Source organism: Podarcis filfolensis (genome assembly GCF_964270895.1).
Source record: "Podarcis filfolensis genome assembly, chromosome: 10".
In the NCBI taxonomy this organism is placed as follows: domain Eukaryota; kingdom Metazoa; phylum Chordata; class Lepidosauria; order Squamata; family Lacertidae; genus Podarcis; species Podarcis filfolensis.
This window is the reverse complement of record NC_139612.1, coordinates 31,560,786-31,586,906: the sequence shown is the minus strand read 5'-3', so window position 1 is coordinate 31,586,906 and position 26,121 is coordinate 31,560,786. Positions and strand designations below refer to the sequence as shown.

Sequence of the window (26,121 nt, the reverse complement as noted above, 5' to 3'; positions counted from 1 at the left end):
CAACATGTACAAAAATGCATGAACATGGAGAAAGTGAATATGGAGAAAGAAATGCATGTATTAGTGAAACTACTATACAAATATGCATATATTAAAGGAAATTGCCTGTAACGTGTTTAGGTGCATACAAAAATTTTCTCATCAGGAGACATACACACTGAAATGCTGGTGAATTTTCATTAAGTTTTTGTGGGTTTTTTAATTGGATAGTACTGCAAAAATGTGGAGAACTGAAACTAAGAATAGAAAAAGAAGAAATGGGGGAAATTGGCAGATTCATCCATCCCTAGTTCTTGCTGATGGCCTATACGTTTATTAAGTGGAAAACCTGAATGAACTACTGAATTGATGTATCAGAATAAACTATGATATCTCTGAGTACTGAAAAATAGTCGAGAACAATGTCACTAGCAAAGCCTAAAAAATTCGGTCAATAACGCAACCATTTCATCACATGTCAGACTTAAGTCCTGATTCATTCATCTCACATATTTACCATGTCATATTATTTATGTTAACTAATTCTACTCTGCATTCCAGACATTGGTCCCTTCAGGCTCCAAATAAATTCCCTGAGCCACTACTTCTCCCTAGTTCCACTCGTTTCCAAGGAATGAGCAAGCGTCCTGCCCCACCAGTCAGACCCCTAACCTTCCTCATCTTGTAGGCTGTGGAGGAGAGAAAAAATGCATCACAGAATTCCTAATTCTTCCACCAAGAACCCTGGGCCACCTAAACAAAGCATATTCACATCATGAGTCAGGTTACAGAAAACACACGCACAAATTACATGTTCAGTGTGCATAATTTATTCTAATTGACTATTTTTTGCTATCTTCTGCTAACAGGATTTAGGATTTTTTTAAAGCCCAGAATCCTAGACCTCATACATCTTCCTATTATACAGTCTTCAGATTAATCACATTATTTTTGTAACGTATTTTCTCCTGATCTCAGCAACCACTGGAGACAGGCACAGACAGATTGCCTTCAGAAGAAAGAAAGCAGGCAAAGCAATACCTATTTATTGATCCAATTCCCCTTCACCAAATTGCACAAGTTTTTGAACTTTGCAGAGCAGCTAAGGGTTGCAACCCCCCCAAAAAAGGGGCCCCGTTTGTTTTTGACGCAGGTTGCTCTGTAGCACTTTTTTAAAAAGCAGGCTCCTGTTTTTTGCAGTGGTTCTTTACTTCTTCTGCACTAGGCAGATGGCAGAAGGGGGGGCAGGAATCCAAGCTGAAAAAACATCGTGGCAAATCATGCCCACGGCTGGTTCTGCATTCAGACCAAAGGGGGTCCTCCTTTGGATAACAAGTGGAGAGATAATTATAGATTAGAAAAGAGCCAGATCAGCAGCTGCTGCTGCTTGCGTTTGTTCCCTGTTGTAGCTGACAGCAGTAGAGAACTTGGCAAAAACAGGCTTCCAGAAGTGGAAAGACACGTTAACCCCTGTGCTTGTCAGTCCGCTATGGTGAGGACTCCAGGGAGCAATTAAAGCCCTGATAGGCTGTGTGCCTAAGGTGGAGAGGGAAACAAAGTGACCTGAACGCTCCCACGCTTGGGGAGCACAGAAGGCCTCAGATCATCATCTCCGTGTTTGAGTGATCTCATCAGGAGAGCAGGTTAGTCGATTTTTATTTTGATATCTCTCCGTGCTTGAGTTAACCTGAGTTAACACTTGAACAAATATTTTTGGGGGAAATAAATTACGTTTTTTAAACATGCAGCAAAGCCTCATTTACCTCGGCCAGTCATGCTGTAGCCTTTCTTATGCCTGCATGTGATTGATGTTCTTACGGTGTTTTATTTACACTTGCAATTCTAGGATACACAGTTACTGTACAGCACACACAAAACCCACAGCAGTTATTTATAGTTGCATTAAAAGTACTGACTGTAGAGGCATTCGGTGGTTGCTTTTCATGATGGGGAGATTATTGTCTGTTTGTGATTATTTAATACTTTTTTTTAAAAGCTTGCATGATCAATTTATATGAGCTCGTTTATTGGGAGGGTGTCATGGAAGGGCGTCAAAGGGGAAATGATGAATAGAGGTGGGATTAATACTCCTTTCCAATATGAGTTTTAAAAATCTATTATTATTTTATAATTTTTTTTTGAAAAGTTTGAGTTATAAACTGAATAAATAATATGGTTTGGAGGCTAATGTACAATCCCATTATCCATTATGTGTGGCTAATAAAACCATGCAAGTCTGCATGCAAGTAAATCCCCTTGAATTTCTTGGGGCTTGCTCCCAGGTTAAGTGTTACGGGGATTACAGCCTAAATTCCACCATTTTCAGTAAAGCCAGATTGCAGCTCATGTCTTTGTTAGGTGGTTTCTTAAACACAGCCAATGCATACTGCCAATAACATTGCAACTAATGCCTTTTGCTACTTTAGATCCCAACTGGCTTAATCAGTGCTTTGAAAATGTTTTAGCTAGAGCTTCCACTAATGCAGGCATGTCCAACAGGTAGATCATGATCTACCGGTAGATCACTGGATGTCTGCAATAGACCACTGGTAGATCACTGGCTCCCCCCAAAGAAGCTGAACAATTGTGGCTCCCCTAAAAACTTTTACCTGAACCCCAAGAAAGGAGGTAGATCATTGCCAGTTTTTAACTCTGCGAGTAGATGGCAGTCTCTTGAGAGTTGGTCACCCCTGCACTAATGGAACATTTGCCTTAGTTGGGAAACACGTCTCCTACTGCTGAGTCTACCTGGAGGATGGAAAGCTGCATTCTGAGCAGCATGTTGAAACCCCAGTAAAAGTCCAGAGGGTCTATTGGTATTTCTATGCTCGTTGCAGCATCATTGCTAATGACATGGTAGATTGGCATTAGAACAGCTTGAGTTACGTAGAATATATTCTGTCTATTAGCAGGGTTGCCACACAATTGCAGGATCCGGTGTCTCTTACAGAATTCATAATTTACAGCATATTGTTATCCCTTGGGGCTACGTAGCTTGGGAAAATGTAGGCTATGTCTGTGGAGATCACAGCAGGCATCCAGATTGTACATGCTGTGAATACTCTGGTAACACTGTTCCTTGTGGTGGCTGCTGTGATGCTGTATGTCCAAGTTGATATTCTAATTGGAAAAAACTGAGCTTAAATCCTGGAAAGAGGGGCCTGATGGATGAGTAGTTCCCAGAGCCAGGAGACAGCTGGATTTCCTGTTCTGGGTGGGGTTGCACTTTCTCTGAAGGAGCAGGGATGCAGTCTGTGGGTACACCTTGAGCCACCTCTGTCACCAGAGGCCCAAGTGACCTCCATGACCAGGAGTGCTTTTTACCAGTTCCTGCTGGTATGCCATGGACCACAACAGCCTGACCACAATGGCCCAGGCACTGGTAACGTCAAGGCTTGATTACTGTAACACACTTTACGTGGGTCTGCCCCTGTATCCCTTCTAAAAGTTTCAACTAGGGCGAGATGCAGCTGCCAGACTGTTCACAGGAGTAGCTTACTGGCAACAAGTTACTCCGCTCAGTAACTCTGCTGAGAGAGATGTGTTGGTTGCTGATTTGCTACGCAACCAGGTTCAAGGTGCTTGTGTTAATTCACAAAACCCTAGTCAGCTTAGGCCCAGATTACTTAAAGAATCATCTGATCCCTTCAAAGCTACCACATGTACTGAGATCTTCCAATGGGGCAAGTGTGGTAGTCCCCCACACCCTGAGTTTCAATTGTCCTTCACTAGGGAGTGGAAGGAGGCGTTAGTGTGGCCTGTGGAACACCTTACCAGTAGAGGTTTGGTGGGACCCACTCCTATCTTCTTTCAGACCTCTTTTTTAACCAATGATGCTTTTTCGATCTTATAATAGCATTTTTATGGATGCTTTTTCCAATTGCATTCTTATATGTAGTATACCACCTTGGTGTATATTTTTAAATGAAAGTGTGGATTATCAATATGCAAATAAATAAATAAAAGTTATACGGGTTACCTGTTGTGTTTTGTCTTTCCATTTTCCCAGGAGCAATCAGCAGAGGCGATGACAGTCACATACTCTAGCAAAGTAGCAAATGCCACTTTCTTTGGGTTCCACAGATTGCTTCTCAAGTGGAAAGGAAGCATCTACAAACTGCTTTACAGAGAATTTTTGCTCTTTGCTTCTCTCTACACGGCAATAAGTCTATTATACAGGTACTGGGTTTTGTTTTTTTCCACCTTGTGAAAAATTCCATATTGAAATCTTTCCTCGGATAATGATGGAGGGATCTGCAACAAAACGTTTCAGTATGTTGTTTTCTGTTCAGGATGCAGTTGTAGCCAATCCTGCCCTTTCTCAGGATACTCTGTTCCAGGGATGTGTAGCCCTCCAAATGTTGTTGGGAGTCCTATCAGCTCAAGCCATCATGGCCAACCGTGGTGAGGAATGATGGAGTTGTCATCAAGCAACATCTGGAGGGTGAAAGATTAGCCACACCTCCCAGTTTTATGGCTCCCATCCCCCTCACCAACACTCAAGTGATCTGTGGCCTGAACTATTCCCCCGCCGCAAATGCATGGGTTCGTTCTCCTCCACAAGGAATTTATTTACTTCTCCAAACCTGAATTTCCCCCAGGTCTGCTTGTATCTTTTTGTAGAAGGATGGTGCTATCTAGGCCACATAAAGATTGGTACTTGAAGAAAGACTTGAAGAAACATGACTATGACACAATCCACTAGGATGTTCTCCTGCACAAGCTCTACTGAAGGAGCTATGCAATATCACTATTTATTTAATCTTCTTAAATGTATATCCTACTTTTCTCATGGAACCCGAGACAGCGTACAAGTGGTTTCCCGGGGTCTACCCATCCAGGCCCTGACCAGACTCAGACCTGCTTGGCTTCAGCAAGAGCATACATGGTCCAGGATCTCTTGTGCAGCCCCCATGCCTCCTGTTCCAGTAAGGAAGCTGATTGGCTTGCAGTTATCTTGGGAGTCACTCCTACACCGACTGACAATGAAGTGGAAAAGTCTCTGATATTCAACAGCAAAAGTGTTGTGAAAACAAAGCTACATCCCTTTATGAAGACAAATACTCAATTATAACAATATGTCAGTAGGAGAGCTATAGTTTCCCCTCCCCCAATTAGTAATACATTCTAGCAAAAACAGGCCCATTTACCGTATTTTTCGCACCATAGGGCGCACCGGACCATAGGGCGCACCCAGTTTTTTGGGGGGGAAATAAAGGGGGAAAATTATTTTCCCCCCAAGCGTGAGGCTGGGGCGGGGAAAGCTCGAGCTTCCCCCGACCCCAGCCCCCAAACAGGCAGCTCTCTGCAAGCCGTGGGAGCGCTCCCACTGCTTGCGGAGAGGTCCGCGAAGCCTGGCCGCGCTGATCTCAGCGCGCGCAGGCTTCGGCTTGCTGGCAACTCTCCGCAAGCAGCGGGAGCGCTCCCACTGTTTGCGGAGAGGTCCGCGAAGCCTGGGCGCGCTGATCTCAGCGCGTGCAGGCTTCGGCATGCTGGCAACTCTCCGCAAGCAGCGGGAGCGCTCCCGCTGTTTGCGGAGAGGTCCGCGAAGCCTGGGCGCGCTGATCTCAGCGCGCGCAGGCTTCGGCATGCAGGCAACTCTCCGCAAGCAGCGGGAGCGCTCCCGCTGTTTGCGGAGAGGTCCGCGAAGCCTGGGCGTGCTGAGTTCAGCGCGCGCAGGCTTCGGCATGCAGGCAAGTCTCCGCAAGCAGCGGGAGCCCAGCGCTGGGCTCCTGCTGCTTGCAGAGAGGTGTGCGAAGCCTGGAGAGCGTGAGGGGTCGGTGCGCACCGACCTCTCTCACTCTCCAGGCTTCAGCGAAAGCCTGCATTCGCACCATAGGACGCACACACATTTCCCCTTTATTTTTGGAGGGGAAAAAGTGCGTCCTATGGTGCGAAAAATACGGTATGTCTTGCGATGGTTTTTCCTATCAAATTTCTGCAAGTAGAGCCTTGAGTGTGGGTTGCTTCCCGAGGTGTCCCTGGCCAGAGCTTTGGGTTTCTTCAGAGTTGGATCACATGACAGCTTCTCCAGGGACATTAGACTGGCCCCATCTCTGATGACATTTAGGCAGGCAGCAAAAATGTTTTATAATGCTGCATGCTTGCAATGGTTTTTTATTTACTGTGCTCTTGTTTGATCTGTAATTTTCTGTTTTAATTTTGTTGTTGAATTTTAATTTTGTTATTGTCTTCTTGTTCACTGCCACAGGGGGCCCTAGTTAGGACTGAAAGGTGGTGTAAAACTGTTTTTATAAATGAATAAAAAGGGGGGGTGCAATCTAGCCAATTTTGTCTTGTTATAGATCTTTTGGGGAATGTCCTGAATAGTAATGAGAGTCGTTTAGATGCAATCTGCATAGTTTGATCTGGGTGCTGATGTGGATTTAGAGTTTGCATCTTTCACAACCTCCAAGATTCACAACCTGCATAAGCTATTTTTGAGTGGCCATTGTTTGATGGATTCCTGCTTTCCCACCATGGATTATATAATCAGATCTGTTTTTAATGGGCTGTATTATTACCGTTATACAGAATTGTGTTGTTGTAGAAATATTGTCATAATGCACTGAATATTTCTCATTTTCACCCACGTTGCTAAGCAGGGACAAGCCTATACATGTCTGCTGAGAAGCATGCCCCAATGAGTTATATGCCCGGAATAATAGTTGTATAATGCATTTCATTCTGCATATCTGAGATTTTTCCATTCACTTGTCAGTCTCGGAGCAGTGGCTTTTGTCATAATTGTGAAACACACAGACGAGCTTCCTTATCACCTCCTATGCAGTAAATGACTATTAATACTAGTATTTCTGCTTGCCCATATTATATTCGTAAGATGGAATTAACCTGCTCTTTATACAAAACTAACTTGAAAAACTAATATCTCCCCCCCCCCCTTTTCTTTTGTCCTTGCAGATTTTTTCTTACTGGTAGCCAGAAACGATACTTTGAAAAACTGGCCATTTATTGTGACAAATATGCAGAACAAATCCCAGTTACTTTTGTGCTTGGTGAGTATATGCATATATATATATACCATAATTACCATGACTTCATTTAGGACTTCACCACTAACCTTGAAGCAGGGATGGGCAGGAAGACACTTGGGATGTACTGGATAGATCTCTGGGTGAGTCATGGTAGATTGGCCCAGATTTCTTACTCCCAAATTGTTTAACAATATTAACTGCACATCATATGCACCAGGGGTGTACAGCCAGTAGGCAGCTCAGTTCACAAGCTGCTCTGATGCTGGTACGATCACAATGTCAGTACCAGTCTGAGGATGGGAGACATGCTAGCACTAGTTTCTCCCCATTTACCAGGGCTGGCAAAGTGTAGCATCCGCTTCAGGCAGAGCGGATATCATGAAAAGGCAGTGAGTTGTTACTTATTTAATTTATTAGGATTGTATTTTTACTGCTTGGGAGGAGAAGGAGGGGAAGTTCTTGTGGAATTTTCTGCCTCTTGTTGCCAAAATAATGTGGCAGGTCTTGGGTGCTGTGCACCTTGAATTGTGGCGTGGGAGTAGGAATGCACTTGCTGCTCTGTCATGATATTTTCCTGTTGAATACTCCCGTCAAGAAATCTGACTTCACAAAAGAGCTACAGCAGTGGTGGAAAACCTCCTTTGGTCCTCCACACATAGGAGCCAACTCCTAGGGGCCGAGGTGCTTTCAATCCCCCCAATAAAATATTTGAAGGGCCCGCCCCCCCTAAAGTTGATGGACATTGCCATTCAAATGGTGTGTGTGTGCCACATCTTGTGATCAATTATGCATGGCAGGGCTTCCCTGCCCCCCCCCCATATTTTATTCAAGTTGGCACCCCTGCCTCCAGATGTTACTAGACTGCAACTCCCATCAGCCCTAACCATTGTGCTTCCTGACTAGGATGGGTAGGAGTCCAGAAGCAACTGGAGAGCCACAAGTTCCCCACTACTGAGTGATAGGGCCCCCCCAGTGCTTTCCATGACAGAGTTGTTGTAAGCCTAGGTGTATATTTTAACTGTGCACATTTTTTAGAAGAGCCAGAGCTATGTGATGATTTGTAGCAACAAATGTGAATCGGGATCTTTCAAAATCTCCAGGCTTCTATGTTACTTTGGTGGTGAACCGTTGGTGGAACCAGTTTGTAAATCTACCGTGGCCAGACAGACTTATGTTCTTGATCTCCAGTACTATCCAGGGGAGAGACGAGCACGGCCGCTTGCTCAGAAGAACTCTAATGCGTTACGTGAATTTAACGTCCCTCCTCATCTTCCGTTCAGTGAGCACAGCTGTCTATAAGCGATTTCCAACAATGGACCACGTGGTAGAAGGAGGTACTTGTCCATTTCTTTTCTTCTCCATCTCAGCCACGTCACATGTGGCCATAACTGAGCAGGGGCAGAATATTTTGACGTATCAGTAGACAAGGCACAGGGCCACATCGTCAGAAAGAGAAGCAGCACTTCCGTCCTTATCCTGGGAGTTGCTTTTCCAGTTAGTAAGTACTTAGGGTGTTGCATGAACCATGACAATCATGCTAAATGTAGCATTATAGGAAATGGGATTCCACAAGCAGGTGCAGTTTTACTTTAAGAGCTTAGATTCAAAATGGTAGAAACCCAAAGCCAAGGAAGCTTCTGCCCAGTTTAGGGAGGAAGGCGCGATGCTAACACGCACAACAAACTCCACCCCCCCCCAAAAAAAATGTCCTCAAAAGCTGATATGTCTGGCTCTAACTGTTCCCCTACAAAAAAATTCACCGCAAGTCACTACTATCCTCCACATTCTGCACAACTGCTGCCTCCAGACCAACCCCAAAGGTGGTTTGGGACCACCATATATATGCAGTACACAGCATGAGCTGTTGCTTCTCTTTCTTTCAGGTTAAACTGACAGTTTTTTTGTTTTTTAACTACACCTTGACTACAATTTGGTTGGGTCATTAAGGGTCATATAAAACTGCTTCAAGAGCCGATTCGTCATCCTTGTTTTAGACATAACATTTGACTATATGAAGGGGTTTATGATCATCCTTTTAATAATATATGGGTACAAGCAGAAATGAGTAAGGTTGTTTGGGGTCACATGCTTCAGAAGATGCGCTTTCTGAACAAATATAGGAGATCCAAAGGCAACTCTATCTCTTTATAAACAGGTTTTATGACACCAGAGGAAAGGAAAATATTTGATGAACTTAAATCTCCCCACCTTAAATACTGGGTCCCCTTTGTCTGGTTTGGAAATTTGGCAGCGAAAGCGCGACAGGACGGAAGGATCAGAGACAGTGTAGACTTGCAGACCCTTTTGATCGTAAGTAAGCCAACACAGCTTAACGCCATAGGGGGTGTGCTCTTTCTTAAACATGCCTGTTTTACGTATATAAACCATAGGCCTGTCTCTTTCCTTTCCATTATATCATAGTGACTGGGTTTCATCCTACACTACAGTACACCAGGGCCAGCCCTAGATCAGATGACACCCCAGACAAGGCATCTTCACATCCTACCCTTCCATTGGTTCGCATTTTGAATGCCTTATTTTTATTGCATTTGTAGCCTATTGCAGGGCTGCTGTCAGGCTTGAGTGTGGGGCAGACAAAGTGCCCACTAGTGATTCTCCTCCTATGTTGGTGAGCCTCCTCTGGCTTACCTAACAGCAGTACTAGGCAATTGGGTCTGGGAGCCGCTATTTTAATTTCCCACAATGCCCTCGTAGTAGTGTCATTCTAGGACTTTGTAAGACATTAAAATTGCTGCTCCTGGCCCCAGGAAACATGAAAGGTGTGTTACAAAAATACAACTATATTGTCAGCTGTCATACAAAAGTGACCTCCTCTGGTCTGTAGCAATGATATGATTTAAAGTTCAACTGAGAAATCCAGGATATAATTGCATAGTTCAGGCTGCAATCCTATCCACAGATACCTTGATGGAGCAAGCCTCATTGAATTCAAGGGGACTTACTTCTGAGTAGACATGTATCGATTTCACTGTTAATTTCATAAAATGTTACTGTTTGGCTTTAAGGTTCCAGCCTTAGGGTTCTGGCTCTAAGATCTGCCATCGCCCTAGGCAATCCACGGCCTAAACCAATCCTGCTCTGCTACGCTGTGACATCACATCAGTTAAACCAATTACAGCCAGAGAGTCTGTTACATCACTATTACTACCAAGCTCCACCATGCTAATAATAAGAAGAATGAAGTCATTCTCTTCAATGACCACATCAACTTTGTGTTCATGTTTGTTTGTTTTCCACTTAGGAGATGAATCGTTATCGATCATGGTGTAGCCTGCTATTTGGTTATGACTGGGTTGGAATTCCCCTAGTGTACACACAGGTATCTAAGTGAAACCTTTTGCCAATATACAGAAACAATGATGAATGTTGGGTAGAGATGGATCTTGGGATGCTGAAAAGTTTAAACTTAAATGTAGTGTATATTCGAAACCTGAAAGGTTTGTGTTTCTCCCTCCACCTCCTGCTTTCACAAATAGTTGATTCCATGAATGGGGATCCTGTGGCCTTCTAGATGTTGCTGGACTCCAACTCCCAGAAGCCCCAGCCAGTTTGCCCAATAGCCAAGGATGGTGGTAGTTGGAGTCCAGCAACCTCTGGAGGACCACAGGTTTCCCATTCTGGTTTATTCACTTCTTAGGGCTGAGGTGGAACTGGAGACTGAATAAAGACCAAACCCTAACAGCCCAACTTGGAACTGCTCTCCCACTGCCATATCACATTTGTATCATCTTGCATGAGAATGTATTGCACTGTGTGTGGCCAACAGAACTTTGCCCATTCACTGTGTAGGTCTAGATATATATATATATATATATAAATATATGGCACACTTCTTATACAGTAATTATATCCGTAATAGGAACACAGGTGGTGCTGTGGTCTAAACCACTGAGCCTCTTGGGCTTGCTGATTTGAAAGTCGGCAGTTCAAATCCATGTGACAGGGTAAGCTCCTGTTGCTCTGTTCCAGCTCCTGCCAACCTAGCAGTTCGAAAGCAGTGCAAATAGATAAATAGATACCACTGCAGTGGGAAGGTAAACAGCATTTCTATGCGCTCTAGCTTCCGTCATGGTGTTCCGTTGCGCCAGAAGCGGCTTAGTCATGCTGGCCACGTGACCCAGAAAGCTATCTGTGGACAAACGCCGGCTCCCTCAGCCTGAAAGCGAGATGAGCGCTGCACTCCATAGTTGCCTTTGACTGGACTTAACCATTCAGGGGTCCTTTACCTTTTACCTTTGCCTTATTATATCCATAGCAGTAGCTTAATGTGGCCTTAATTCATTTCAGGTTGTAACACTTGCTGTCTACACCTTCTTCTTCACGTGCCTGATAGGACGTCAGTTTTTGGACCCTGAACAAAACTATCCAGGTCATGATTTAGATCTTTACATTCCTATCTTCACATTGTTACAGTTTTTCTTCTATGCAGGATGGCTAAAGGTAAATCGCTACTATAGTTTTCCAGTGTGTTCGGAATTTTCTTGTGATTTGTTTGTTCAGATTCAGTGAGTAAGATTTATTCCAGCCAAGTCAATGGAAGTAAAGGGCCCCTTTAAAAAGCTATCTATACTTTCATTGCTCCTCTCCTTCCCTCCCCCCCCCCCCATTCCCCTCTCCCATTCCCTTGCAAATCTGCTCTGGAAAATCTGCTCTGGAAAGTCTGTCCTGTCACTCAGATAGAAGTCCATTGTGGTCACACGAGGTCACCACTGGACACAGCCCACTGTGTTTCATGAAGCTCAGCCAACAGCATCATATCTGGCATCCATGTCTCATAGTCCAAGCTAGGCTAAGATAAAGTAACAATGATATTCAGACTGCTTTTTTCTATTAAAAAAATATTCTATAAAGCTTAAAAGCGCACCGGCTATGCTTCTCAGGCTTGCAATCTGAATAGACGCAATTACAAAGTAAAGGGGATATAGAGAGGGACACTTAGCAATTATTCAGCATACAGCATCACATAGTGATTTAGGCAGTGCTTTTTTTCTGGGGGGACGCAGGGGTACACATACCCCGAAACATTTTGTGAATCTAAGTTTGGCCTCATTGAGGGGCAGTATTTCAATATGAGTAGGAAAATGAGAGTACCCCTAAACATTATTTTTTTAGAAAAAAAAGCACTGGGTTTAGGTAATACCAAAAATATATAGCTATCCAATGTGCTATGTTTCTTACAATGATCTGAACACGTTCGCACTGCTGATAGTGCATACTGCAGAAGGTTTGGCATTTACGATGACACTGCAAGCAGCATTTCTGGATCACAGGCTTCTTGCAGACTCCAAGTATTATGCACAGCACCCTGCCCAGTATCAGCCACACCAATGTGTTGAGCCCCTTGTAGCTCAACTTTGCAAACAGCCCCGCTATCAGCAATGCAGGTTTTGGCAGTTTTATACATAGCCTACTATAAATTGCTGCAAGTGTTATTCTGTCTCTTGAAATCCCACTGAGAAGGCTATGTATGTGGTGTATAGAGGAATCTGCCAGCCTTGGATTTCACAGACCACTTCATCAACTGTAGTAGTGGGGGGTGGGGGGCTTTGAGGCTGCCTTTAAAGGGCAGGAGCCCACTCAATGGTGCTTACAAGGTAAAAACAAAATAGTACAGAGAGAGACAGAGACAGAGAGATATGAGTGAGTAGCCAGAGCTTCCTGCTTCTACCATAGTGGATATCACAGATGAAGAGGGAAGTTGTTCTCCAATCATTGTCCTACAATGTACAGTGGTACCTTTGTTCTCAAACTTAATCCATTCCGGAAGTCCGTTCCAAAACCAAAGCACGCTTTCCCATAGAAAGTAATGCAAAATGGATTAATCCGTACCAGACTTTTAAAAACAACCCCTAAAACAGCAATTTAACATGAATTTTACTACCTAACAAGACCATTGATCCATAAAATGAAAGCAATAATCAGTGTACTGTACTATAAAATAAATAAGACAGTATTGTAGATGATAAAAATAAAATGAAAAGTATTTCTTACTTGCACTGATGATAGTCATTGTTTGGATGGGGGGCTTTTATCCATTTCCACACTCACACATTCAGTCAATCAGTAGCTGAACTGGGTGCCGCACAGTCACAAAAACAATTTAACCAAAAAATCCTCAAAAACAAAAACGCAAAATAAACAGCAAAAACAAAAGCGCCAATTACAGTGGTACCTTGGTTCTCAAACATAATCCGTTCCAGAAGTCTGTTTGACTTCCAAAATGTTCAGAAACCAAGGCATGGCTTCTGATTGGTGCAAGAGCCCCGGAAACAATAGCCAACAGCCAAATTGGACGTTCAGCTTCCGAAAAAAGTTCAAAAACCAGAACACTTACTTTTGGGTTTTCGGTGTTTGGGAACTAAAGCGTTTGTGGTTCGAGGACCCGATCCCCGCGTAGTGGAATGAAAACACAAGGACACGTGATATAAGGTTAATGGGCAAGAAAAGGCCACAACTTTATTGATTACAGCAAGTGAAAAGGTATTGGCTTAGGCATTGGATTACATCAGCTGACTCCACCCCCTCAGAGAGGGGTGAGTCTAAAACAGGGGGGTTTATTCGCCAGTAGGTGGAGCCTGTTGATGCTAATCCAACTATAAGCTCTCCCCTGATGTCACCGAGGGTTGTGCCATGGCCTCCCGCCACGCAGGCATCGGACAGAATACACGACCGCCGGATTCCTTTAACAGAATACCCAAAATTGAAGGCGCAGGCGATGGCCACACCTAGCCCTTCGACACACCACAACACATTATTCCAATGCCTAACCTACCCACCAATACCACGAAAGTTGTGACGATTGCTACGAGGTAGGCGAAAAAACCAAAAAGCCTAATGCCAAATGGAAAAATTCCTACCAGGCCCCCGGACAACCAGGGCGACCAACCTAAAGTCCATAGCAAGGCCAAAAGAAAACTGAGACCCTGAGCTCTAAGGGAGTGGAGGGTGGGTGACTCGTGACGGGACGCCGAAAAGTGAGGCCGGAAGGCTGGCGCCGCAGCAATTTAGGCTGCTAAACACGCCCCCTCGCAGGCACCTGGTTGGGTGCCTGCCCGTGGGTGTGGGCGCCAGCCAGGTGAGTGGGAGGCAGGGGGCTAAAGCCCCCTGCTTGAGGCGGAGTCCGGCTCCCGACCACAACCACTCCCCTCTCTTGCAGGAGGAGAGTCTTTGGGAACCAAGGTACCGCTGTATATGCATCTCCCCACTCTTACCAGAGCTCCATAATGCCATGTACACCTCATTGCAATAGACCATCCCTGGAAAGACAAAAGCATACATGGCTGTGGAAGAGCTCATGTCTCCCCGAAAGGGTACAGCCACTGTATCAGATGAAACCTTACCATTGCACAGGGGTGGGGAATGTGCGCCACTTCCTGATGTTGGTCTCCAACTTCCATCAGCTCTAGCCAGCATGGCCAATAATGAAAGGAAATGGGAGTCATTTAGAGGGCCTCAGGCTCGGCATCCCTGCCAGAGTAGACGCCTGGCAGGAGCAATAGGAGCAATCAGTACTGAACATACACAGGGCCTCCGTGATCTGACGGCCCTTTCAGAAGCCATTGCACACGGAGACACTGGTGCAAGCACTGGTGTCTCCCAGGAGTCCGGTGAGAGTTGTTAGGTAGTATGGGCCTGCCCACAGAGTTGTGAAGACGTACCTGGGGCTGAGGAACATACTTGCTTTTCCTCAGTGCCTCAATAATATCTGCTTAACCTGTACATTAGCAAATAAACAGATTGTGGCAACAAAACAGTAACCCTCTGGTACTATCCTCCTCCAGAGAAAATTGATCCTCTAATGGTGCCTATTTAGGAACATCAGACCATATGTTTTAATCTGATTTTACCATATGAAGTAATAATAATTTTATTATTTATACCCCGCCCATCTGGCTGGGTTTCCCCAGTATGTAATGTTTACATTGTAACTCTCACACATCTTAAATCCTAAATATGGGGCAGGTTATACATTTTAATCAGACATAGAATCATAGAATTGTAGAGTTGGAAGGGGCAGCAAGAGTCACCTAGTCCAACCCCCTGCGATGCAGGAATATTTTCCCCCCAATGTGGAGGGAAGTAATTAAAAAATCACAGCCCAGTCCAATTTCATCATAAGAACTTCCTAAAATCACAATGCAACTAAAAAGTAGCAGCACTTCCAATCTCCCAAAGTCCGGAGGCAGCTACATCACAAGTCCTTCTTGCAAGTACAGTCATACCTTGGAAGCTGGAGGGAACCCGTTCGACTTCCAAAACGTTCGATAACCAAGGTGAGGCTTCTGATTGGCTGCAGGAGCCTCCTGCAGCCATTCGAAAGCTGTGATGGATGTTTGGCTTCAGAACACTCACTTCCAGTTTTCGATCGTTCAGGAGCCAAAACGTTCAGCAACTAAGCTGTTTCAGATCCAAGGTATGACTGTGCTCACTGGGTCAAACTCTCCCCTCACTCTCTGACAATATCTACAAAGCAGACCTTGTCATAGTGAAATCGCAAGTAGGAATACACCCTCTGCTGCATTTTTTATCAAAAGAGGTTTGTTGCGATTATGCTGCTGGCCCCGGTAACGATGTTAAAACACACGCTACTGTCCACCTAATACGACAGTGTGAAGAACGCAAAAAAAAATGGTGTTTATTTGTTAACCAACAAGAAGTGCAAACATAACAAAAATAAATAGCAATGTAAACCATAAAGCATTACAGCCCAGAAGGAGAAGTTACAGCACAGCTCCAAAGGTATTATGCAAAGGTTCCCTCTACAAATAACAAAGATACATAAAAATAAAAGCATTCTCCTCCTGTGAGTTCTATCCTCACTGAAAATAAAGGTTCTATGAAGTCTTAGATGAAAGGGACATTTGCATCTACTGATGGCACTGAATACAAGTTAGTTTGCAAAACAGGTTATTTGAAATCATTGTCTGGCTGCCAGTCATTGCTGTTATGTATAGGACAACAGTCCCCCTCACATGAGGCCCTTTTAATCCTACTTTGTGTTGTCCTGGATTAGTCACTAATCTGTTCAGTTCTCATATCCAGGAATCCTAAAATAGCACTTAATTGTCCTGGTTTGCATTTCTTTTCAGACTGTGATATCATGTGCCGCATTGCCTGTGGCAGATGAGCCAACGCAATGTTTCCACTTGTAGTCACTCTCCTTTATATCTTCCACATTCATTTAAGGATGCCCTGCAATGTGATTTCTTGTGCACAGATATCTGCCTAGCTGGGTAGTATAGCAAGTCTCATTGTCCTACTTCTGTAGCATCTAGATACATAATTGTTCGTAAAATCGTAATTCATCTTGAGTCCACTGGGTTCGTGCTAGGAACCACTGCACCCTTGAGCCAATACTTCTGCCATCACAGGATGGTAAGATAGGCCCAATATAGACCTTTTCGTCATGTTAGCCCAGGAAGTGACATAATGAAATAACACTTTCCTTCCTGAACCACCCACCTTCCGCTCTCGCAGTCATGAGCAGCTGGGCTTTCGAGGTGATATTGGTCATGCAGATACTATGATGCCATAAGATCCACTGTCCTGTAATATCACATATGAGCTTTAAGTACTGATGAAGCCCAGGACGGCGAAACAAGGCCATTATTCTGGAAATCCTTGTCTAGACTCTGTGTAAGGATTTTGTGGAACTGTAACAACCTTTCATGTGGATTTTTTGGACTTTACGAACAGACAGATGGAATAGACACCATTACACAGATGGACGTTATGCATGAACTGACTAAAGTATGATCTGATCCACTGGGTCTTCTACTTTGTTCGTTTGTTGAACTTTATAAGTTACTTCTGCTGCAATTTATAATTTGATACTATGAATAGTATACCTTATTTGTCTAAGAACACAGCCGGTTACATCTCGCGTGCTTATTGGGTCTGTTAAGCCCCAGCACGACTGACGAGGGATTTGGATTCTTCTACCCATTCCTCTTTGTAACTGGCAGAATCTGTCAGATTTATCAAAGAAAACCCAGCCTCTTTGTATACTTTACCTCCCCTACTCCAGCAGATTTCTCAGTCCAGTAGATCAGGTGCCGCATGCTGCAAAATCCACTTGGGAAAATGTGGAGATTGCACAATCACCTATCAAAAGCATCGTCCTTACCCTCTAGGGGACTGTGCATTAGTACAAATCTGTAGCATAAATATCTTTTGATATTTCAGCTTTTGGTGATGTACTTATATATACGTGCAATTCTAATAACAGGTTGCTGAGCAGCTCATCAACCCATTTGGTGAAGACGACGATGATTTTGAAACAAATTGGTGCATCGATAGGAATCTGCAGGTGTGACTTTTCTTGCTGCCACTTACAATTATTTTCTTCAGCTCTGCAGCAATGTAATTTTTTAAAAAAATTTCTGCCATGGATAATATTGCGTGATGCCCCCCTCCCACATTTCACAGATTAGACTACAGACATATTTCGAACACTTCTTCGCAAGCTCCACTTCAACACATTGCTGAAGGCTCTTCACTGCCTGCCATGTTCGTTTATTTTGCTGTGACTGATTTCGGAGCTAAGAGGCGGATTGTTCTCTTGGCAAAAGTACAGGAGAAACACATCATTACCCTACAATATGCTATCATCAAGAGTTCCAAATATTTTTTTGCTGCAGTATCTGAAATGTCAGGCTGCATGGCTCTTTAGTGTTCGTATGCATGCATTTTTCCTACAGCAGGTACTCCAAACCCTAGTAAGTGCTCTGGCCAATGGTGGCGTTTTCTCCTCTGAGGTTGTTTCACTTTCCTCTGGTTTTGGCTAGTCTGGACAGATTGTAGCTTAAAGCTACCAGAAGAGAGCTCTTTTATGCATGCTCAAAGGCCTGCAGACACCCTGTGGGAGCAGATCCGCCCTACTCCAAACAGCAACCACTTCACAAATTGCTTCTGAAATGCCCATGTTTCAGTATAATTTTGTCATAGGGTGCAAGGAGCTGCTGCTTGGAAAAAACTAATGACCAGGTCATGTTGGGTGTTCTGGGTATGAATAGTGCAGTTCTCTCTATTCTCTAGACTGTGGTCAGAGTTTATTGCGCCTAAAACTGCATTGCAAGCTTTCTAATTCACGGCCATTCTTCCAGGTTTCACTTCTGGCTGTTGATGAAATGCACATGAATTTACCCAGAATGAAAAAAGACATTTACTGGGATGATTCGTCCGCCCGCCCGCCCTACACATTAGCAGCTGCAGACTCCTGTATTCCATCTTTCCTTGGATCCACCATCGAAATGCGGTACGCAAGTCTGCGGTCTCCTACCACAGTTAAGACAGGGTCAAAATGGTTCCTCATGGGCCCAGTTTGTTCCATCGTTAACAGCCCAGTCCTAAAAGAATTCAGGCTTAGACATTCCTAATTCTTGATAGAAGATACCAGATGTCAGACTATTAAGAACATAGCTCTTTTGTCTGATCCAGCAGAGCTCTTGCTATCTCATGCAGTCTCTTGTTTCCAGTCACTAGGCAGGCACATGAGGGCAGCAGCACTCTCTCACTGTTGCTTCCAGCAAGTGGTATTCTGGAGAACGTTGCCTCCAGTCCAGTGTAGGCAACCTTTAGCCCCATGACTAGTAGGCAAATTCATGTTAGAAGAAGCTATCGGTGACTATAGATATTGTAGTTTATTACAAGATGAAGGCACATGTAAATAACTAAAACAAATCAGCGGAACAATAACCCACCCTTCCCACAGACGCATATTAAAAGCCTGCAGAACATTAATCAGCCCAAGGCCTGGTTGAAGAAGAACATTTTTGTCTCATGCCTATAATGAAGGCACCAGACGAACCTCCCTGGGAGAGAGCATTCCACAAATGGGGAGCCACTACAGAGAAGGCCTGTTCTCGTGTTGCCACCCTCAGACCTCACATGGAGGAGGCACACCAAGATGGCCCTCAGATGATGAGCATAGAGTCTGAGATGGTTTATATGGAGAGAGGCAATCCTTGAGGTTGGGATTTTTTTTATGTTCCCCTCATAGAGTTCCCCTCCCAAAGGTTTTGTTGTACTTCTGTAAATCCTGGGGGGTTTGCAGATGTTGCCTCCCTTTTCTTCATGGATGATGCCACCATGTGTGAATGGGGCCACATAAGGATCCACACGCTAAGAATTGAGTTCATTGTTAGCAATAGGGATGATAACTGCTTTCATGTTTCAACTTGCAGCCTGACTGATAGCCAGTTCCTCCATGGAGAAAACTGGCCCCGGAATAACGATAAGCCCAGAAGGCAGCATTCGATGCTAAGAAAAGTGAAACGGTTCCTGAGTGTCCGTGAAGGCTCTCCTGCCCCAACAAGACGGTCCTACCAAAGGCAGTCGAGTGAGAACTCTGTTTTCTTCCCCTCTCACGAAATGCATCACATTGGCAAGTTGCTAGAAATGCACTCCAGGGGGAGACATTTCTCCTCAAACAGCATGAAAAGCCACGAGAGGGGGCATGGGAGCATGGATCTTGGAGTCATTAGAGAAAGCAGCAGGAATGAAGGACTGGAGACAGGCTACCAGTCCAGTGCGGAAGAAAGCCTAGCTAAAATGGACTCGGCAGCAGTTGAAAAGATGGTTGTTGAAAATGAAGGCAGATTGAATTCACAAATAAACAAGGACATTAACATCCTGACAGAAGAAGATTTTGACAATCAAAGTGAGTCAGAGACCGATTCCGAAGGACCTGGGATGACCCACTGTGCCCCCCTGCACAGCTCTCCCACAGATTTGCTCATAACTCCTTCAAAAATTGCACCACCTCATATGGCATCCGGGCAACAGGATTCATCCACTGGTGCAAAACAGGAAAAGGAACCTCACACCCATCAAAGCACCACATCCAGCAACTTGCCAAATAATCAAATGTGGCAATACCCAGAAGTTTTTACTCACCATGCGGCACCTAGGACAAAAACTGAATCTCTTTCAACAGAGTCTGGGACAATGCCTGGAGAAGGCAGCTTAAGTACTGAGAGCACTCCCACTTCTTCTTCTTCTCCTGCTGCTGCTACTAATACATTTGACATAAGCCACTTACTGGAACAAGTGGATGCTAGAGAAACTGATATCCTTTATATCGTTGAGTGTAGCAATGAGAAAAATAAAGGGCACCTCTGACAAATTGGAGCGCCAAGATCTTGTGCTGCTGACTCATGCCACGCAGGGCATCTATTTTTTAACAGCTCACCTCAGGACAGGCAACAGCTTGCAGGCAACATTATGCTTCACCAAAAGCCTCAATATTGATAATACAATTTGAAAATATTTAATCCTATCTTGGTTTAATTATACTGGGTAATTTAGCTCAAACTGAACAGGTAAATATGAGATACAGGTGGGGGTGTATGTGTGTGTGTACACAGTAAGATGACCATACAGGTAAGTGCGCCATTTATGCATATTCAATATGTGTGCGACTGTGTATACAACCATTGCACCGAACCCAGAAGTGACCCGGTGAAATATACTCAGAGTCGCAAAGTGATTTCATGCTCTTTATTCAGCTCATAGTGGTGAGGAGGAATGAATGAATGTCCCCTCAAAGTATCTGCTTTATATACATTATTTACACAATGGGCTGCACATGATTGGCTCATTCTGGAATTCTACTGTAAGCCAATCAGGTTGTGGATTCACTTATATCTGGAGCATGATTGGGTGGTTCCTGCCAACCAATCATACTGCTGCATTGTTCTAGGACCAATCAGACTTCTGCATTCTGAATCCTATTGTTCTAGGACCAATCAGACTGCTGCAGTTTGGATCCTATTCAACTCAGTACATAACACCCGGAAACGTCATAAAGACATCACTGAAATGCCACTAAAAGGGCAGAATGGAGGGTGGGGTGGGGTGTTTGCAGGCTTTTTTCAGTGGGTTTCAGTTATGCACGATTTCACCGATGTGTGTGTTGCCTTGGAACATAACCTTCGCATAAACAGGGGGCTGCCTGTATCTCAACTGGTGTTGGAGCTTCTTTAAGAGCCACAGATAAGAAGGCAGCGGCAACATTCAGCAGGCATATTTCTGCCCATTACTGGGACATTGTGACTGGAGAAGGGTGAAGATTCCTCCTCTGAGCCCTGTCCATTCTGGCAACTGGTTGACATTTTACTGGTGCATTTCATTCCGTATCATTTCTAGCCTGTTTTGCTACTTAATAGGTAGAAAAGAAATAAGCTCATAGAAGTTCCCATCAGTCACTATGTCAAGGTCTGGTTCACAGGCGATCAAAGTCCCGGCAGGGGATGTCAAGACTGGGGGCAAGATGGTGGGGTAGGAGCAGGAACAGGGGTCCAGAAGCCAGGTCAGCAGCCAAGAGTCCGAGGGTCAGAGAGCTGGAGTCAAGAAGCCAAGGGTCTGAGGGTCAGGAAGCAAGGAGTCAAGAAGTCAAAGGTCCGAGGATCAAGAAGGAGGGAGTCAAGAAGCTGAGGTTCAAGTATCAGAAAGCAAGAAGCCAAACGCAGCAAGGCAGGAAGCGTGTTGCTGTGGCAAAGAGCTGAAGGGAAATGCTGACCTTCTATCCCTTCCCAGCTCTTGCCACCAGGTGCTGTGAGTTACCAATCGGCCTCACCTGTGTGGCCACGCCTTGCCTCTTCAGAACAAACTTAGGAAGGCCCCAGTCCTGCAAAGTCCTATTGGTCACAGGGCCTGGCTCCTGCACGCACACCTGACTCACTAGCCTTATCCTCCGTGGTTAATTGTTGCTTAATCCCATAGAGCTACTAGCCATGATGGTCTCACTCTCCTTCCACAGTTAAGAGCCAGTATTGCTTCGGAATACCAGCTGCTGGAAACTGCAGGAGCAGATGGAGCTCTTGTGCTTAGGTCCTGCTAGCGGGTTTCCCATTGGGGTATCTGCTTGGCCACTGTAGAGCAGGACGCTGGGCTGGAGGAGCCATCATCCTGATCTAGCAGGCTCTTGTTAAGATTGCATGAAGAGGGCATGGCATTGCTTCCCATTGGCCCTGCCCCACCACCACTGCCAGGTCCACCTCCATGCCACGTTGGAGAAATGTCTGCAATGGGGAAGCCTGGTGAATCTGTGCATAGCCTTTCCCTTGATCTCTATTTGCCTGTGGCAGCAATGCAAAAGGATAATCTCCCCTTTCTATGTGATGTTTCCCCTGCCGTAATAAATTTGTTCTTGCTCCTGTAACATGGGATCCAGACACGCTCCTTCACTCAGTTGCAGAGATTGTTACAGTTCCACCCCTTCCCGCTTTATTTATTCAGCACTGACTATATTGCATGGATGGGATATTGCACTATAGTCACTCAAAGGCAGCGCTGTTCACAAAAGGTAAAATGTGGCAGGCTTTGAAACAACCATTACTTTCCCTGTTGCCTTAAGATCCATCCTTTCCCCTTCAAACTGTGAACAAGTAAAAATGAGTTGTCTTTGTTCGCTAACACTCTGGCAGGTTTGGCATTTTGCAAAATAAGCCCCTCACAGTTCTGACACCAGCGTCGGATCATCAGTTTCTATCAGGCCTTCTTAATTAGTGTGACATTTCTGGTGATGTTTTCAATTAGAAAGTGCCACACAACTATTTCAGCGGCCTTCTTCAACGGAAAAGAAAACCGGTTCAAAAACACGCAGGAATTTTCGAAAAACAGCGTACGCTTGTGCAAATATTATGAGTGTTTGAGGTGGGATATCATTACAATGGCTTTGTTTCTCTTGAATTGTCCTTTTCATAACTAACGCCTTTCAAAACTTTTCTTTCTTGTTGTTAGTAAAATTGTACTCAGGTTTTCAATAGCTAGCTCAACAATTATAGAAAATTTAGGAGCCAATTGACTGGAAAGCTCAGGAACCAAGAAGACCAAAAGAATGGGGGGAAATGATCTAGGAGACCACTATAAGCAGATGAAAACATTAGCAGGATTCTAATAACACTTGTATGTAGCAAATACTAAGGTTGATATGGAGAGATATAAAATGTGGACTATGAAATAATATGCAGTTGAGAAGGTGGACAATAGGACCCATGGAGGGGAAGGTGGGAAGTCTAGAGATTTGGGAAATATCTCTAAATATGGATATGTAATTTGTATTGTTATAGTTCTATACTTGTAAAATCGAATAAGAATTATTTTTTTAAAAGAAAAGTTAGGAGCCAAAAATAGTCCTAATGATTAGCACTACAAGAGTTACATTATCTTACTTTGGAGCAAATAGAGAAAGTTGCCTATCAACACAGTTGCATATATCAAGAGGTTCCCAAACTGGCTCATGGATCACCAGTGGCCTGAGAGCTCCATGCTGGTGGTCCACAGTGTGAAGAACAGCAGAAACAGCAGCTGCTCCATCATAATCTAAGCCTAAGCTTTGCGGTGTAGCTTGCCCCCCACCCCCCGCACGTCGCGTGGATAGCAAAGCAGTCAGTATTCCCCTTATCTCTTTTTTCCCAGCTCTAGCTGCAGTGGCATTCTCCTCAGGATGTACACCAGTTCTAGACCACATTCACTTTATAATATGTTTAAAGCCCTCTGATACCACTTTAAATGCTTTCCACAAAGAATTCTGGGAGCTGTAGTTTGTTATGGGAGCTGGGAGTTGCTAGGAGACACTCCATATTCCCCTCAGATAGCTACATTCCCCAGAATGGGTTAACGATAAAATCCCTCATGACAGGGAACTGTATGTATGAAGTGAATATGGCCGCTGTGGCCGCTTCCACACTCTATCTCTGTGCGTGTGCATCAAGCGACTTTTCAGGCACACAGTCAGTCAGAGAAATTAGGGCTTGACAAACAGTGTCACAACTATTGTCCTTCCCCTCTTATGCCCCCCAGATGTCCTTCCCTCCTTCCCCATTTTGCAGCTCCCTTTGATGCACCGCACCCCCCATCTCACTGTTTGAAGCAGAAGTCTAATTTCCCCCACAACAGCCTGAACACTCTTAATATGGCTGGTGCCGTTGAGAGACACAGGGAAGCTTTTAAAGTCTGAGGTTTCTCTCCCCCCCCCCATCCACCCTCTTTCTTTCCCTCTGTATTTTTGTTGGAAGTCGCCCAGAGTGGCTGGGGCAACCCAGTCAGATGAGTGGGGGTGTAAGAATTATTATTATTATTATTATTATTATTATTATTATTATTATTATTACCAACCATGGAAATCAAGTCCCTTCAAGCCTCAATTCCACTCAGCATATGAACTTGCCTTCTTGCTGCTCCACAGCATCCCATGGCTGGGCGATTACCTCCTTCCGTCTGCCATGTGGACCACCTGAGGGTTGAACGTCACAGCAGTTGCCAACTGCGTTCTGCTAGGAAGAAGGGGATGAACCTCCTTTATATCCACCCAGCAGCATTATTGATTTTGTGACATCACAGGCAGTCCACAGCCAATGGCAGTAGCTGTGGAAGCATCATCGTGACCTCAGCAAGACCTCACAATGGTGGGTGCGGTTCAGCAGCCTTTATCTGCACTGGTACCAGAGAAGACATTTCGATACCCAAGGCAGAATCCAGCCCAATGGCTGCATCCCCTTATAGTGACTATTCCAGGGGCTGAGTGCCAAGAGTGGGTGGGGCCAGAGACTGCCCATTGAAAGAATGGGTTTTTTAAATAAAAAATAAAGAAACAATAAAACTAAAGTGAAAATAACCAGTGTAGATGATAAACCAACAGGGTACAAATTAACAAACTGACAGGAATGAAACATTGGTAACGGCCTGGTGTCATTAACAGGTTAGAGAGTCCAAAGTGCGGGCAAAGGAGGCAGGGGGGCAGGAAGATGATCCAGGATAAAGGACCGGTGATTTGTGGGGTTCTGTGCCATCCATGAGGCAGGGGGAGGAGGAAGAGGCTGAGCAGTCAGAGACAGGAGAAAAAGCTGCAGGGAGGCACAGAGGTGAAAGAGACAGTCCCAAAGAGAGTCGGGCCGTTAAAATCTCCTTGGTCCTTCTACCACTGTCTGTAATATAAGTAAAGGTAAAGGACTTCTGGACGGTTAAGTCCTGTCAAAAGCGACTATGGGGTTGTGGTGCTCATCTCGCTTTCAGGCCGAGGGAGCTGGCGTTTGTCCACAGTTAGCTTTCCGGGTCATGTGGCCAGCATGACTAAACCACTTCTGGAGCAACGGGACACCGTGATGGAAACCAGAGCACACGGAAACACCATCTACCTTGCCGCTGCAGCGGTACCTATTTATCTACTTCCACTGGCGTGCTTTCGAACTGCTAGGTTGGCAGGAGCTGGAACAGAGCAATGGAAGCTCACCTCATCGCGGGGATTCGAACCACCGACCTTCCGATCGGCAAGCCCAAGAGGCTTAGTGGTTTAGACCACAGCGCCACCTGCATCTGTATCTGAATGCAAACGGCATGTGGGGGTAGTGGGGCAGATGAAACAATGATGTTTGAATCTGCACACAGGAATATCAACTAAAAGAGGAGTTCTCACAGGATCCGTGAAGCTACATTTAGGGTGTTTATCCTTCTGGCTGAAGTAAGAACTGTCCTGTTTATAATAACAGGATTCCTTCAGATTTAAATATGCTGTTTGTCTCCACCAAATATCTCCAGTCAAATTAGGAGAATGCAATGAAAGGAAGAGGTATAAATCAAAGTCGGCAGCAAACACTTTGGAGATTTCCACACCATTACATTTGGATTTTCCCCCTTTTATGCCTCACAACAACAGAGAAATTTCTTTGTATGACAGAGTTAATGTCCTCCATTCACTTTTCCCACAGCATAAATCCGCAAGAGGACACAAACAGAGTGAAGTCATTTGCAAATGAAAACAAAATGGTCAAATAAAGTGAAAACAGGACAACCCCAAAGGGCATTTTCTTGATCAACTTTAATTCATCCATACATCTGATTCTAAAACCAGATTTAACAAATCTAGCCCTGTGGGCATTAGTGAAAAATGCAGCCTTTTAAAGTATCTGTTTAAACACCATTTGATTAGTATTCAGCCTTTGTAAAATATTTTTGTGTAGGAGAGATGGCCAAAGCAGGATCTAAAATGTGACATGTTGACACAGTTGCCAGAAGTAAAGTTTAAATTGCTTTAAGCGATTTCAGCATCTGTAGTTGAGATTTAAAAACCAAATTGCCTGGAGTTCTCTCCTTTCCACTGTGCAAGTGACAAATTCCAGACTTA

The 26,121-nt window shown here is 44.5% G+C and overlaps 2 protein-coding genes across 4 annotated transcripts in view; one reads left to right on the top strand and one right to left on the bottom strand.

Moving 5' to 3' along the window:
• Positions 1-24,274, bottom strand: part of RAB3IP (RAB3A interacting protein) — a 56,075-nt gene extending 31,801 nt beyond the window's left edge. Inside the window, exon 1 of the mRNA XM_083574588.1 lies at positions 24,169-24,274. Coding sequence (XP_083430714.1) covers positions 24,169-24,194 — 26 coding nt within the window. The 5' untranslated portion in view covers positions 24,195-24,274. The remainder of the gene's footprint in view (positions 1-24,168) is intronic.
• BEST3 (bestrophin 3) lies at positions 1,179-20,274 on the top strand. Of its 3 annotated transcripts, none has more exons than XM_083574505.1 (10): positions 1,181-1,622; positions 3,989-4,158; positions 6,901-6,995; positions 8,075-8,308; positions 9,130-9,284; positions 10,237-10,314; positions 11,283-11,435; positions 17,224-17,304; positions 18,101-18,252; positions 19,181-20,274. In XM_083574505.1, the coding sequence occupies exons 2-10, from the start codon at positions 4,007-4,009 to the stop codon at positions 20,115-20,117; spliced, it is 2,037 nt and encodes a 678-aa protein (XP_083430631.1). In that variant the 5' UTR covers positions 1,181-1,622; positions 3,989-4,006; the 3' UTR covers positions 20,118-20,274. The 3 variants fall into 3 exon arrangements, with proteins under 3 accessions (XP_083430632.1, XP_083430631.1, XP_083430633.1); XM_083574507.1 differs by having other exon boundaries at positions 1,182-1,622; positions 8,163-8,308; XM_083574506.1 differs by lacking the exon at positions 17,224-17,304 and having other exon boundaries at positions 1,179-1,622.
• Positions 24,275-26,121: the final 1,847 nt, after the last annotated feature.